The sequence below is a fragment of the Balaenoptera musculus genome, chromosome 8 (assembly GCF_009873245.2).
Source record: "Balaenoptera musculus isolate JJ_BM4_2016_0621 chromosome 8, mBalMus1.pri.v3, whole genome shotgun sequence".
In the NCBI taxonomy this organism is placed as follows: Eukaryota; Metazoa; Chordata; class Mammalia; order Artiodactyla; family Balaenopteridae; genus Balaenoptera; species Balaenoptera musculus.
This window is the reverse complement of record NC_045792.1, coordinates 56,633,853-56,648,293: the sequence shown is the minus strand read 5'-3', so window position 1 is coordinate 56,648,293 and position 14,441 is coordinate 56,633,853. Positions and strand designations below refer to the sequence as shown.

General features: G+C 45.3%; 1 protein-coding gene and 1 pseudogene across 1 annotated transcript; one reads left to right on the top strand and one right to left on the bottom strand.

Moving 5' to 3' along the window:
- Nucleotides 1–2,194: 2,194 nt before the first annotated feature.
- Nucleotides 2,195–2,417, top strand: LOC118899897 (annotated as a pseudogene).
- Nucleotides 2,418–11,584: 9,167 nt separating this feature from the next.
- LIPT2 (lipoyl(octanoyl) transferase 2) lies at nucleotides 11,585–14,101 on the bottom strand. Its single transcript, XM_036861908.1, has 2 exons — nucleotides 13,557–14,101; nucleotides 11,585–12,561 (listed from the first exon to the last, which is right to left on the bottom strand). The coding sequence occupies exons 1-2, from the start codon at nucleotides 14,002–14,004 to the stop codon at nucleotides 12,332–12,334; spliced, it is 678 nt and encodes a 225-aa protein (XP_036717803.1). The 5' UTR covers nucleotides 14,005–14,101; the 3' UTR covers nucleotides 11,585–12,331.
- Nucleotides 14,102–14,441: the final 340 nt, after the last annotated feature.

Genomic DNA, 14,441 nt, shown 5'->3' with positions numbered 1-14,441 from the left:
AAACAACTACATCTTATGGTTGTATGGATTACAGTAAGATATTATATTTAAAGTGCTTCACCTGGTACCTGGCACGTAGCAAGTGTTCCATAAAGAATAGCTATTGGGAACTCCCTGGTGGTCCAGTGGTTAGGACGCTGTGCTTTCACTGCCGAGGGCACAGGTTCAATCCCTGGTCGGGGAACTAAGATCACGCAAGCAGCGCAACACGGGAAAAAAAAATTAATAAGGGCATGTGTGTTCATGGTTGTATAAATATGGACTTTTGAATCTTATGGTTTAAACAATAAGGGCTATGGGAATGCAGAAGAATGTGGGTTCAGTGTGGACTAGGGTTTGCAGAGATGATGGATGTATCAATCAGGAATCTTAGGTGCAACAGACAGAAAACCCAGCTCAAACTGACTTAAGTAGAAAAGGGAATTTCTCAGCTCATAAAATTATAAAATCCTGACATATCTAGCTTCAGGCATGGCTGGATCCAGGAGCTCAGATGATGTCTTCAGGAAGCTGTCTCTGCATCTTTGGGCTCTGCTTTTCTCACTGATGCTCCATGCTCAGGCAGAATCCCATGTTGCGGTAACAAAATGACTGCCTGAATTCCATGCATACACTCTATTCTATGAATGAAACCGGTAGAAAGAGCTTCTTTACCCCACAACCCTCCTGACAGAAGTCCTGGGTCAGACTCTTATTGTCCTGAAACAGACCCAGTGCTTATCCCAGTCACAGAAGCTAGTAGGGGGTGTGTCATCTCTATTCAAACCACATACACTTGGATGGGGGAAATGGGTGGAGGGGGCAAAAGGTACAAACTTCCAGTTATAAAATAAATAAGCTGGGAATTCCCGTACTCTGCGCTTTCCCTGCTGTGGGCCCGGGTTTGATCCTTGGTCGGGGAACTAAGATGCCAGGAGCTGTGGGGCACGGCCATAAATGAATGAATGAATGAATGAATGAATAAATAAATAAGCCATGAGGATGTAATGTACAGCATGGTGACTATAGTTAATAATACTGGATTGCATGTTTGAAAGTTGCTAAAAGAATAAATCTTGGGCTGTGGAGCGGCCTCCCATGCCTGTACCAACGGTGGTGGCCTGCGAGGGTCATTTTTAGTGCGGGGGGGGGCGGAGTGGGGTGGAAGGCGTTCTAGCTTTGCTAATGTAACTACACGTTTACAGAGCTCTAAAACAGAGATGGATAAAACTGCCCTGCCCCGGGGAACGTAGGCACCGCCTGTCTGGGAAGACCCTGTGGCGGGCAATGCAACAAGCTCCCGATGGGGACCATTCACTGTGCCCAGGGAACTATGGGGCCCGCGGAGGGGCGGGGACCGCGTTCTTCCTGGCGCTTAGAGAAAGTTCCTGCAGGAGGCGACCTGGGAGCCAAGTTTTTTAGACTGACTGGGGGTTAGCTGGGAAAAAAGGAACAAGACGGAGCATTAGAAACATTGGGATAGTCACGCGTGTAAGAAAAATTTTGTTCAGGAAAGTGGTAATGGCTTATTCTGGCGAGTGTGGCAAAGTGCTTGGGATGGTGGCCATGTCCTGGTCACTGCCCGCCTTATGCTTTCCACTCTGCCAACCCCTGAAGAGTGAAGGCACCTTAACGCCTAACTCTGGAAATGGGATATTGACCCCGATGAGCTGATGTCCAACTCTGAGTTTGGAAGGAAAAGTAGGTGTTAGTGATGGGGCAAAGAGACCTTTAAGTGCAAAGGTTGGAAAGTATGACAGGGTTAGAAGTGTCCGGAAGAGGGACAGGTGGGAAAAGATTGAGGCCAGATTGGGGAAAGATATGCTGAGTCATTGATACAAAATTTACACACAGCAATTGGAAACAATAATGCCTGAGCAATCAGTCACAAAGCCGACCTAACTTGTTTAGTGGATCATAGGACAAGAAGGAACCGGTCAAGGGCAGAATGTGTGCTGAAGCTGGAGTGATCTGAGAAAACTTTACAAAAAGGTGGCATCTGTGTGTGACCGGGAAAATCAGCTGGGAGGGACTATAATCTTATAAGTAAACAGATGAGATGAGTCTTTCCCAGGGTGATATCATGCCAAAAGACACATCCAGGCTAAAAAAGCCTGGAGAATCCTACTGCTGGATTACATCATCTCCTCAATCTTCATGTTGAGGAAATAACCTTTTTGGCTTGCAGATCTGGCAAGATTAAAGCTGCAGGAGAATGGACAGTGAGGTACAGAGAGATGGAAGGATCTTGGATTTGATTGATGATGCTTGGTGAGAAGACAAGCTGCCTTATGGGGATGTTGCAATACCACTGAATGAGCTTCCTGAACCTGAACAGGACAATGGCGGCACCACAGAATGTTAAAGAACAAGAAATGAAGCAGACTGACTTACCCTTACAGTACCTCCATGAGAACATTCCTCCCATAGGAAACTGACACCTGGCTCCTTGTTCATCGACAGATTTTTTTAAATACACAGATACAAAATGTTTTCTTTCAGTCCCCTAATTTGAATCTTTGAATGATAGATCAACGCTCAAAAATGTACCACTAATTTTGTGGCTGCGAAATGCAATGTGAAAATATTTAACCAGAATGAGAAGTTGATTGCGATTTCTTGGGAATGCAGAATATCTGGCCCTTTGAACCTAAAGTTCTTCATTGACTAGCTTGTGTTTGAACATGATTCATTAAACATTTGCCTTTAACTCTGATTTTGCTTTACTGTCAGAGTTTAACACTTCCCAACTACTTATATGTGTCCTGTGACACAGGTGATTGAAGATATGAGAGGGAAAGGTGAATAACGACAAAGCCAGACATGAGAATTAACTTCTCATATACCCCCATTCTGAGAATCATCTGAGTGGGTGTGTGTGTAGTCTGTAGATGTAGTGGACATATAGATAGGCCATTCACTGACTAGTGGGATTCCTAAGAATCCCCATGATATTTTCAAACTTTGGATACATTTACAAATTAAAAGCTATCTTGACAGTTAACCTCTGCTCTCCCTACAACTTCCTTTAGTGCTGCTGGAAAGGCGAGATGGACCACTAGTTTTATCCAGTAACAGGACTTCTTATTTTCTCAAAGCCCTTTCAGATATAACTGAAGCACCATGGAGTCAACATTTAATTACACGTTTGTGTAAGAACTTGTATTTTGAAAAACACATTGAGGGACATTTATCTCCTAGAATTATTTGCCTCTGTTATGTGGTATCTCTCTTGTTCTCTCCCCAGATTGTAAACTCTGTGGGAAGAGGCCCTGGCTTTTACATCTGTATCCCTCACTGAAAAACTGAAAACACTGAATAACTGAAACCTCTCTTCAAAAAAAAAAAAAGAATAAATCTTAAAAATTCTCATCACAAGAAAAAAAATTTTTGTAACTGTGTAAGGGGATGGATGTTAACTAGACTTATTGTGGTCATCATTCCACAATGTATACAAATATCAAATCATTATGTTGTATACCTGAAACTAATATAATGTTACATGCCAATTATACTTCAATTAAAAGAAACAAACAAACAAATACACACACATAAAACTGGTGGGGGGTGATTCCCTAAGGAAAATCTGGATGCTACTATCAGAGGTAGTCTGAATGGCTGTACAGGCTGAAGCAACAAGTATCCTCTATAGTAGGCCTTGGAAAACAGATATGATTTGGGCAGACAGGAGATTCACAGTTGAGCAGAAATGAGAAACGAAAAGAGGGGAGTAAGTGTGCCGTGAGCACGGCTCACATACCTGGGCAGAGGGAGCAGGCATGTTCTGTGGAGTCCTAGAGAGAAGACCTGGGGGGGGGGACCAAGCGGGCTTGGGGATGGGAGAGTCACAGGATCCAGATCTCTGCTCACTGGGAGTGTGGGACAGGCTGCCTCTGATGGGAATGGGCTTCTTATCTTGGAGGCGAGCAGGTAGAGCTTCCTTGTCAGAGTGGCTATCAGAGGAGCCTTCTAGATGGGCTCTGAAACCCCTTGCATCCCTCAGGTCTGAAATTCTGTAGTCCAGAAATGATCAGCTTCCCCCATCCTGATCCCCACCCCTTCTCTCTCTTCTAAACTTCTCTCTAAGGAGAGTGCTACATCCTTCTCCCTGATATATTTATGGGGTGTCTGAAGACATTCTAAATTCTAATTCTGGCTCCTACTGCAACTGTAGGACCTTGGGGGGACCACTTGTCTTCTCTGGGGCTGTTTCTCCCTCAGCACAGGAAGGGGTGAGGCTGTCTGATCTCTGGGGCCTCTGCCAGCCCTGACCTTCTTGAGTGCCTGTCAAAGACTCAGCCTGGCCCTGGGGAGCAACAGGACACACCACAGCTCTCAGGCCAACCAGGTGTGTTGGCTCTTCAGGGTCTCAAAGGCACTTTCACACTCATTGTCTCCTTTGGTCCTTTCACTTTCCTGTGTGGAGGGCAGAGTGGGAGTCACAGGAGTGCTGTTTAATGTACTGCCTTTGGAGTCCAGACTTGAGTTCAAATCATGGATCTGCCTCCAGCTAACTATATGAACTTGGGCAAATCTTCATCTGAGCTGGTTTCCTCTTCTCAGAACACAGTCAGCAATACAACCTTGTGGGTTTGTTATTTGCTGTGATGATTAAATAATGCCTATAAAGTGCTTAGAACAGCCCTGGGCCCACATGGGTTGGGCTGGAGAGGGGTGAGTGTGGTGGAATTGAGCTGAGCTGAATAACAAAAACTCCTTGAAGGCACCCAGCATCTCACAAGGCATGGCATGTCCCCAGTCCAGCCTCTGACTGCAAATCAGGGCCATGTCAGTCAGAGTTCTGGCAGGAAACAGATGGCACCCTGAAACTAGATACTTTGAAGAGAGCATGAAGGAGGGTTTAGGAAACTGACAAGGAATGGTGCAGCATGTCTGGCTAGTAACAGTGAGGAGGGAAAGCATTGCTAGGCTGGGAGGGCAGGGGTGGGATGGGTTTATTGGAGCCCAGGGAGGGCAGCCAGGCTGGGACGGTGACTTCATGTAGAGACTGCAACCAACCCATGCTGACCTAGCAGAGACAGAGCTGGGAAATGAATCACTTCCTTTCCCTTCACTCCCTCCCCTCCCACCCTTTGGTCTTCTACTGCTGACTCTTTTTGTACCAACCCAGATGGAAGCTCAAGAGCAAGGAGTCCCATGGTGGGTGGAGAAGGGTGGTGAGCATACGGAGGGACAAATGGGAGGATCAAGCAGAGGCAGTGGCAAGTCAGTCAAATGGGTGAGGTCCTCCCCATTCATTTTCAGCCTGCTCCGGGCAAGGGGTAGTAGGGAGGAGTAGGAGAAGTAAGGAATGTGGGAGGAGGCTGTGAGCCCAGGCTGTTCACCCTAGAAAGGGGTAGGAGGACAATCTGTTGTTCCTCCAATACCCACCTGCTCTCTCTCACCTCCAGGCCTTCGCCTATACTGCTCTCTCTGCCTGGAACACCCTTCCTCCTGGGGATGACTAACTCACCCTTAGATGCTACCTGCTCCTGGATCAATCTGTGGCTAAAGTCTATCCCCAGACTTTTTAGTTACGAGATCTAAGATACTGCTTTTCATTGCGTTTGAGCCAGGTTTTCTCTTTCTTACAACTGAGAAGTCACTTGAGCCTTTTCTGCCCCTCTTCCCTTTTAAGATTTGTCACTTCTGTGTTCCCATAGTACCTGTACAAACTTCTCTCATGGTACTTATAACAGGTTACTGTGAACAGTTTTTACTGGTGTGTCTCCTCCACCAAGCTGTGAGTTCCCTGAAGACAGGGACCAAGTCTGACCCATCTCTGTGTCCCCAGGGCCCAGCACAGGCTGACACACCTTGCACTGGCTGTCTTGCCAAAAGTCTGCTTTTGGTTTTAAGGTTCATTGGATTCGCTGGCAAAATAACCACTCGTCTCACGCAAATAAACAGCTTCAATCAAATCTTTAATAGAAGGTGATTTAACTTAATTTCAATATACAACCATTAAAAGAAAAGGAATAAGAATATTAACAGAGTATATAAATTTCAATATACAATCATTAGAGGAAAAGGAATAAGAATATTAACAGAGTATATAACAGAGCATACATCACCGAATTGCACCGACACCTACTTCCAGATCCAAGCAGCAGCTGGGAAGTCCCTTGCACAGCAACCTGGAGTCCCAGTTGGGAAGGTCCCAGGCGGTGCGTTCCCCCACGGATGAGACTTCAGAGTGCCGCCCAAAGGAGTCCTGCTTTTAACGCCAAGCTGCAAACTGATGATCATCAGCTTGCGTGAAAATATGCAGCTCTGGCTGTTATTGCAAATGCTTTGATACTTTAGTTGGAAGTCTCAGAATGTTCGCTGATCCCCGGGAACTGGCCAGATTCCCAAGACTTGCTAGCACCGTTTCTGCTGACCTGCATGTAGTCTAGCAGTTCGGCATGTAGCTCTTTCAGGGTCTTTGTTTAGTCAAAGGCCTACTGTTGCCTCTGAAGCCTGAACAAGACTATTTTACTAGCTTCCCCAACACTGGCCAGACCACACCAGGCATGTTATCTTCAAGCAACACAGGTTAAGGCCATGTTAGCCAATTGGAGCCTGTTGAGATGAGGGCAGTGGGGGCAGAGTCTGGAAGCTACATTTTATGAAGAACAGAAGAATCAGGAAAGTTTAACTTGAAGAAGAGCCCGCTCCTAGGATAGAATTCATTTGCTGGCTCAACAGGCCATTTCTGGGCACCTCTGTGTGAGGCCCTGCCTGGGCTGGTCCTGAGAGGGCCATGGGTGATACAGCTATAGTCCCTGCCTGGGGAGCTCACAGTCTGGACGGGGTCAGACATGGAAATAAGTAACTACATCACAGGGGCCACTGCCACCCGAGGGGGATGCACGGTGTGGCCAGGGAAGACCTCTCAGAGGAGGACTTGCAGGAGAGCAGAATTATGACACTGTTGTGGGCAGGTTTCAGTTTGGGATGAGGAACAACTTTCTAACAATCAGAATTATGAAGAATGCTCCACATCTGGAGCTGTGTGAGCAGGGCTGGGATGACCACTTCGCAGACTGGATACTGATGTCTGTCAACAAAAGGACCAAAGTGGAGGCTACAGGGAATTCCTCATAATAACAGTCATTGAATCACTGTTTCCTTTCACATGCTAGGATACAAACAAAGAAAACAAAGAAACAGTCTCTGGCTTAGAAAAGCTCACAGTTTAGGTAAATTGAAAAAATGTAACACTATAGCCTTATACCAGTGTCTCTTGAACTTGAATGATGTATGAACCCCTTTTAAAGGAAAAAAATCATTGAGGTACTCAGGGCTGATAATCTAAATATGTTCAAATTTAAACTCAGTTTAAACTCCAGTGCAACTGTAAAAGCAAATCTTTTACATAGTATTTATTCAATACAAATTTTAATGAAAATGAACAAAACTAAAAAACTAATAAAATGCTAATAACACTAATGCTACCGGACATGTTGAGTTCTTTTGCACTCAGCCTACCAGGTCTATAGACGTATTCCAGCTGGTAAGTGAAGAAGGAATGATAGAATCGGAGTATCACATCTTACAAACCCCTAATAAAATAATGAATCTAGGGCATAGTCATCACAAAAAAAAAAAGAGGAAAAAAAAAAAACAACCCCAAAACAGATACTACAGGCTACTTGATGTAAGAACACACCATAACCTACAAAGCAGATGTGCTAAAAAAAATCATACCTGAATCATGCCAATTGTCAGGATCTACTTTTTAACCTTCAGGAAACACAGGAGAAAAAGATAAAAAAGATGGCGGGGGAACCATAGGTGAAAAGAGACATTTATGAGACATATGAACCAAATTCAGTGTGTAGACCTTGTTTGAATCCTGGTTTGAACAAACCAACTACAGGAAGGAAGGAGGGACAGAGGGAGGGAGGGAGGAGGGAGAAAGAAAGAAATCTGAATATTAACTGAATATTTGTTGATATTGAATAAGTATTTTTTATATGTGTTAATGATATACTGTGGTTATGTTTTTTTTAAAGAGTCCTTATCTTTTGGGAATACATACTGAAATATTTATGCATGAAATAATATGGTACCTGTGATTTGCTTCACAACAATCCAGGGAGGAGGCAGGAAATGGGCACTGGTTTAGATAAACTAAGAATGGCCATGAGTTGATTGTTTTACCTGCGTGATGGGTACATGGGGTTCATGGGGTTTGTTGTATGTTTGAAAGATTTTATAATAAAAAGCTTTAAAGATGAAGAAAAATCTAAGATGCTAGAACATTTAAAATCCAGGCATTGTACATTGCTGATGGGAATATAAATTGGTATAAGTTTTATGAAAGGCAATATGACATATATTAAAATAAAAATGCACATATCCTTTGACTCAGAAAATCACTTCTAGAAACGCAAACTCTGTGCTCACCATGTGTGATACAATAGGCAGACACACACACAGACACACGTGCACGTATATATATGGATCCTCACTGCAGCCTTATTTGTAAAAGAAAAAGATTAGTAATAACCTAAACATCTTCAATGGGGGCTAGCTAAATAAGTCATGGTAAATCCACTGAATGGAATACTCCACAGCTGTTTCTAAAAATGAGGATGACTCCATAGCCGTTTCTAAAAATGAGGATGTTCTTTATATACTGACCTGAAACAATCTTACAAAGTGCAGGGATGTGTGTATAGTATGCTACTATATGAAAAAGAATGTACACATACAAGCATGTATGCTTATATATATATAAAATATCTCTGAAGAATATAAATAAGACATTTACCATCATTTAGGCCTCCAGGAAAGGGACTGGGTTTACAGGGCAAAGGGATAGGAATAAGACTTACATTTCAATGGTAGCATTTTGTACCTTTTAAATTTTATTCCATGTGCATGCATTGCCTATATTTTTTTAAAAGAAATAAAAACAAGATTAAGATGTTAAAAATATAAAGACTATCTAGCAATGTGGGAGAATCTTTGTAATACTATGGTTTAAAATAGTATACATAATTTTATCCACATAATAATTCATAATAGAATTATAAAACAGAATAGAATAGAATAATAAAAGATGTCTGCTCATAATCAAGTGTCGGAAACACACAAATGAAAAGAATTTTTTTTAGGTGGGAGTGCAAGTGTTGTTGTTTGTTAAAACTTTATAGTTATTATAATATGGTATGATAATAGGTAAGGTAAATTACAATTTAGTGAAAAAATTAGATTTTGATTGCAAATATCTGATTTCCATGAAGGTTTTCAGTCAGAGGCTTTTTTCATGAAGCGAGGTGCACCTGGTCACACTGCCAGAGCAGGTTCTGTTTGGTTTCCGGCCAGCCTCGCTGAGGAACAAGATGCTGGGCCAGTGACTGCAGTTGGTCACGTCCTCACACTTAGCACTCATTCACCAGACCTTGGACAATTTGTTTATTTATGAGGAAAAGACTTCTCATAAACAAGAAGAGGCTTTCTGGAGGTGGAAAAGCCAGGGTGTTAACTATCCTCTTTCGTACACTCAGCTTCCTTCCTTGAGGAAGGGCCCCAGTGGGAAAGCGTAGGTGGGCTCTGTCCAGAAAGGAAGGAGAGTCAGGAACCCACAGCAGTGGCCTGAGCCAATTCCACACGTCCGGCCTCAGCCTAACTCTGGCCTTCTGCCCTGCGTCCTCCTCAGCTCTGTCGACCCACCTGTTCTTGGAGGCATATCTCCTCCAGGATACCTACCCTGCTCACCCTTCAGAGGCAGCTGTGGGAGAGTGGAAAAGAGCCCAGATTAGGAGCCAGGGACTGACTCTACCCCTAAGTGCATGACCTCAAATAAGTCACTTAGCCTCCCAAGCCTGTTTTTTCATCCATAAAATAAGCCTACCTATCTTGCTGTGCTGCCAGAAGAGTGAATGAGATCGTCATGTTGTCTCATTCTGGGTCCCGCACTATGTCTCTGCCTAGACTGCTTCTCAGTCTCCTTGGCCTGCTCCTCCTTGGCGCGTGCCTCACATTTATCAGTCCTCTGCCCTCCCCTTCTCTTTGGGCTCCCAGACCTAAACCATCGCTCATCACAGCCATGCTCCAGATCCAAACACCCAACTGGCCCTCTCCACCTACATCTTCCACAAGTATCTCAAACCTGATTTACCTAAAACTGAACTCATTATCATTCTCTCCAAACTTGGTCATTATCCAGTTCTCTATCCCAGCAATACCTCTAGCATCCACCCACTTGCTCAAGCCAGAAACCTGGGGATTTTTCTTGACTCTACTCCAACATTCATGGCTAACAGCAGCAGTAGCCATCTTCCACTACATGGCCTGGGAAACAGAGAAAGCTGGACTGAAGTAAGATAGAATGAAGCAAACACACCAAGAATCACGGCAGAGAACAGGAGAGAAAAGACCATGGGGGTTCCTAAAGGGCTACATGCTCTGGTTCTGTTCTGGAGCCCAGCTGCAGCCCCACCCTTGGATTTTATGAGACCCCCTCAGTACCTTTTCCAATAACCCTCCCATTGTGGGGTTTGTTTGTTTGTTGCTTAAGTTAGTTTGAGTTGGGTTTCTACACTTGCAAATACAAGAGTCCTAATTAATATAAACATATTTTATCTGTCAGCATAAGCTACTTACTTATGCTGTGGTAATGAACAACCCTCACATTTTGGTGGCTGAACTCCACCACATGTCCATCAGCAGCAGGGAGCTCTGCTCATTGCAGTCCCTCAGGAAGCAACCGCCATCTTAAATGTTGTTGGTTACTGTTCCACAGAGCCAGGACTGGAACTAGAGTTGCCTGACTTCTCATTCAAGGCTCTTTCTACCCTAACTGCCTGTGGTAGTCAGTCTCCAAGATGGCCCTTAATGATCCTCACCTCCTATCACCCTCGTGCAGTCCCTTCCATACTAAATAGGGCTCACATATTAAGAGACTGCAGAAATGACTGTGTGACTTCCAATGCTGGGTCATAAAAGACATTGTGGCTTCCGCCTTGTCTCTTTCTGGCTTCACTTGCTCTGGGGGAAGCCAGTTGCCAGGTCATGAGAACATTCAAGCAGCCCTGTGGAGTGATGAGGAACTAAGGTGAGGAATTAAGGCCTCCTTTTAACAACTACTACCAACCAAGCATGTGAGTGAATCATCTTGGAAGCTGATTCTCCAGCCCCAGTCAAACCTTCAGATGAGAGCTGCCCCAGCTGACATCTTTTTTTTTTTTTTAATAGATTTATTTATTTTTATTTTATTTATTTTATTTTTGGCTGCGTTGGGTCTTCCTTGATGCACGCAGGCTTTCTCTGGTTGCGGTGAGCGGGGGCTACTCTTCGCTGTGGTGCACGGGCTTCTTATTGCGGTGGCTTCTCTTGTTGCGGAGCACAGGCTCTAGGTGCGTGGGCTTCTGTAGTTGTGGCTCTCGGGCTCTAGAGCACAGACTCAGTAGTTGTGGCACATGGGCTTAGTTGCTCCACGGCATGTGGGATCTTCCCGGACCAGGGCTCGAACCCCTGTTCCCTGCATTGGCAGGCGGATTCTTAACCACTGTGCCACCAGGGAAGCCCCCAGCTGACATCTTGATTGCACCTGAGAGACCCTGACCAGAACCACCCAACTAAGTTTCTCCCGAATTCCTGACCCACAGTGTAAGAGATAATAAATGTCTATTCTTTTAAGTCATTAAGTTTTGGGGTGATTTGTTACACAGCAATAGATAATTACTATACAACCTTACAAACAGAGATCTCATATAAGAAAAACTTACTTCTATCTTTGGCATTTGTAGTGTGAGAAATTATTCTTCTCTTTCCTCTAGCCTCTGGCCTAGCTCAGGTTACCTAACTAAAAATAGCTATCAGGCTTGAGGAATCCAACCCAGGAACACAGAATCCCATTTTATTCTTTAAAGAGGCCTTTCCCTTTCCCTTTTATTGCAGAAAGCACCCAGGTCTCCTGAGAATAAAAAAGCACCACATCACATCACCTTCACCTGGACGATCCACAGAAATGATTCTTACAAAAATCAAAGGAAATGGAGCCCAGGCTTCCCCAGTTAACTACAGTATTGAGGAAATAATAAATATTTGAGAAATGACACTCTATGATATCTGAGTTTTTCTAAGCTGAGAAAATGGTGTCAACAGTAGTGCTAATGCCTTATATTTATACAGCATGCTTTTCATAATGTTTTCACATCTATATCTGAGGTAGGTGGGGAAGAAATAAATAAACCAGGATACATATGGAACCAATGGCTCAGAGCTCATGATTTGCCCATAGTCTCATGGTGTGTGAATGACAGGGCTGGGTCTAGAATCTGGGTTTCAGTGACTCCAAGTCAGGTGTGGTGCTTTCCAAGGCAGGACCTCCAGGCTGTGATAATATAAATGCCCTTCAGTTGGGGCTGTCCTCTGAGATCAATGTGCACTTGTAGGTCTCTTTAAAGGCCTCAAGGAAACGTGGTATTACTTCATCCACAGTGACATGCCTCTGGAGCTCCTTACTCAGGGAAGTGACACCTGTCCCAACCAGCCCACAGGGCACAATGTGCTCAAACCACGCGAGGTCCGTAGAACAGTTCAGCGCCAGGCCGTGAGATGTAATGTGCCTTCCACAGCGGACTCCTGCAAGGCAAACCAATGGGTCTTAGAATAGGTACCCTCCCTCCCCAGGCTTCATGATCCCCCTCAGTGTGATGAGGAAACTGGACTAGACCACTGATTTTCCAGCTTTGTTTCTAGAGCACCCAAGGGGTTGTGCACAGATCAGGGGAGGGGGACAAAATGGGAGGAGAGGTGTGTCACTCCACAGTAGCTGCACTTATTATGGAGATTACAGAAAATGTCCTTTAACAAAGAGATTCCTCCGTTGCTTAAAAAAAAGTTTGAAAAAACTTTTTCACCCTTATTGTCCTGATACTGTGAAGTACCCTGGCAATCACTTCCCGTGTGTCTCCACTGGTAAAAATGAGTGTTGAACGAGTTGGCCTCTGAGGGCCCTTCTGGTTCTGAATATTTCAGTGAAGAGGGTTAAAAACTTTGTTTTGTTTGTTGTTTATTTGTTTTTACATGTAATGAGATATTTATTCAGCCTTAAAAAGGAAGGAAATCCTGACACACACTACAACATAGATGAACCTTGAGGACATTATGCTAAGTGAAATAATCCAGTCACAAAAAGACAACTACTGTATGATTACACTTAAATAAATTACCTAGAGAAGTCAAATTCATACAGATAAAAAGTAGACTGGAGGTTGTCAGGGGCTAGGGGGAAGGTGAAATGGGGAGTTGTTTAAAAGTGGAGTTTAAATTTTGAGAGATGAAAAGAGTTCTGGAGATTGGCTGCATAACAACGTGGAAGCACTTAACACTACTGAACTGCACACTTAAAAATGGTTAAGATGGTACATTTTATATTATGTGTATTTTACCACAATTTTTTTTAAAAAGGGGAAAAAAAATCATTCAGAGGAAGAAAGATACATTACATCCAGGACTAGTTCTGATTCAAAGCCCGCGTCAGACACACCTCCTCCCAGCCGGAGCTCTGCCCTCACCACCATTGGTCCGGCCCCGCCAGGCCCCGCCCCCGCCAGGCCCCGCCCCGAGGCGCTCACCGATTGCGCAGATCTTGCGCTCGCCCAGCCAGACGCCGGTGTAGGGTGGGGGCCGCGCGCGGGCCCCCGGTAGTCCCTGGAGCTCGCACAGGCGCACGGCGCACGCCTCCAGCGCCGCCACGTGGGCGCGCAGGCGCAGGCCAAGGGGTCGCAGGTCGAGTACGGGGTGGCAGAGCAGCTGGCCCGGGCCATGGAAGGTGGCTAGGCCGCCGCGGCCAATGGCGCGCACCTCGGCACCCAAGGCCCGCAGCCGCGTCGCCTCCTCGGACGTCAGGCCGCCGCGCAGCCCGGCGGTGTACACGGGCCCCGCGGGCTCGCAGAGCAGGAGCGCGCCCGCCTCGGTCCCTGGCTCGGCCTGCAGCCGCCACAGCCAGCGCTCCTGCAGCGCCAGCAGCTCGGCATACGGCACCTGACTCAGCCGCAGCAGCCGTACCGCCGGTTGCCGCATTGCGCGGACCGCGGCGTCTGCGGGGCCCCGCCTCCTGCCTGGGCCTGGGGGCGTGCTGGGAGGGGCGGGGACTCGGGGACTTGTCCGGAGTCTCCGCCCCCAAATGCTTGTTACTGGCTGTTGAGAGACTGTACGATACCTAGGGCAAGGTGTGTCTCTTTTCATTCGTTCATTCCAACAACCAGTATTTAGGGCCTGCTTGTATTCTGCAGGCCCTGCCCTAGGTGCTTGATACAGTAGTGTACATTGTATGGAAAAAGAAAAAGGTCTGTTCTGGGAAGCTTACATTCTTACAGCAGGCAATAAGCAAGTATTAAAGCATTAAATAAATAAGGTTATTTCAAATACTGATAACTGCTATGAAAAGAAAAGTAAAATAGGGTAATACGTGTCCTGAGTGGAGTTCCCCGAGGAAGAGGGAGATTCACATGCAGGAG

Coding starts and splice junctions, on each gene's coding strand:
- LIPT2 (XM_036861908.1), bottom strand. CDS start 14,004: ATGCGGCAACCGGCGGTACGGCTGCTGCGGCTGAGTCAGGTGCCGTAT. Junction 12,562..13,556: donor GCGCAAGATCTGCGCAATCG/GTGAGCGCCTCG, acceptor TTTGCCTTGCAG/GAGTCCGCTGTGGAAGGCAC.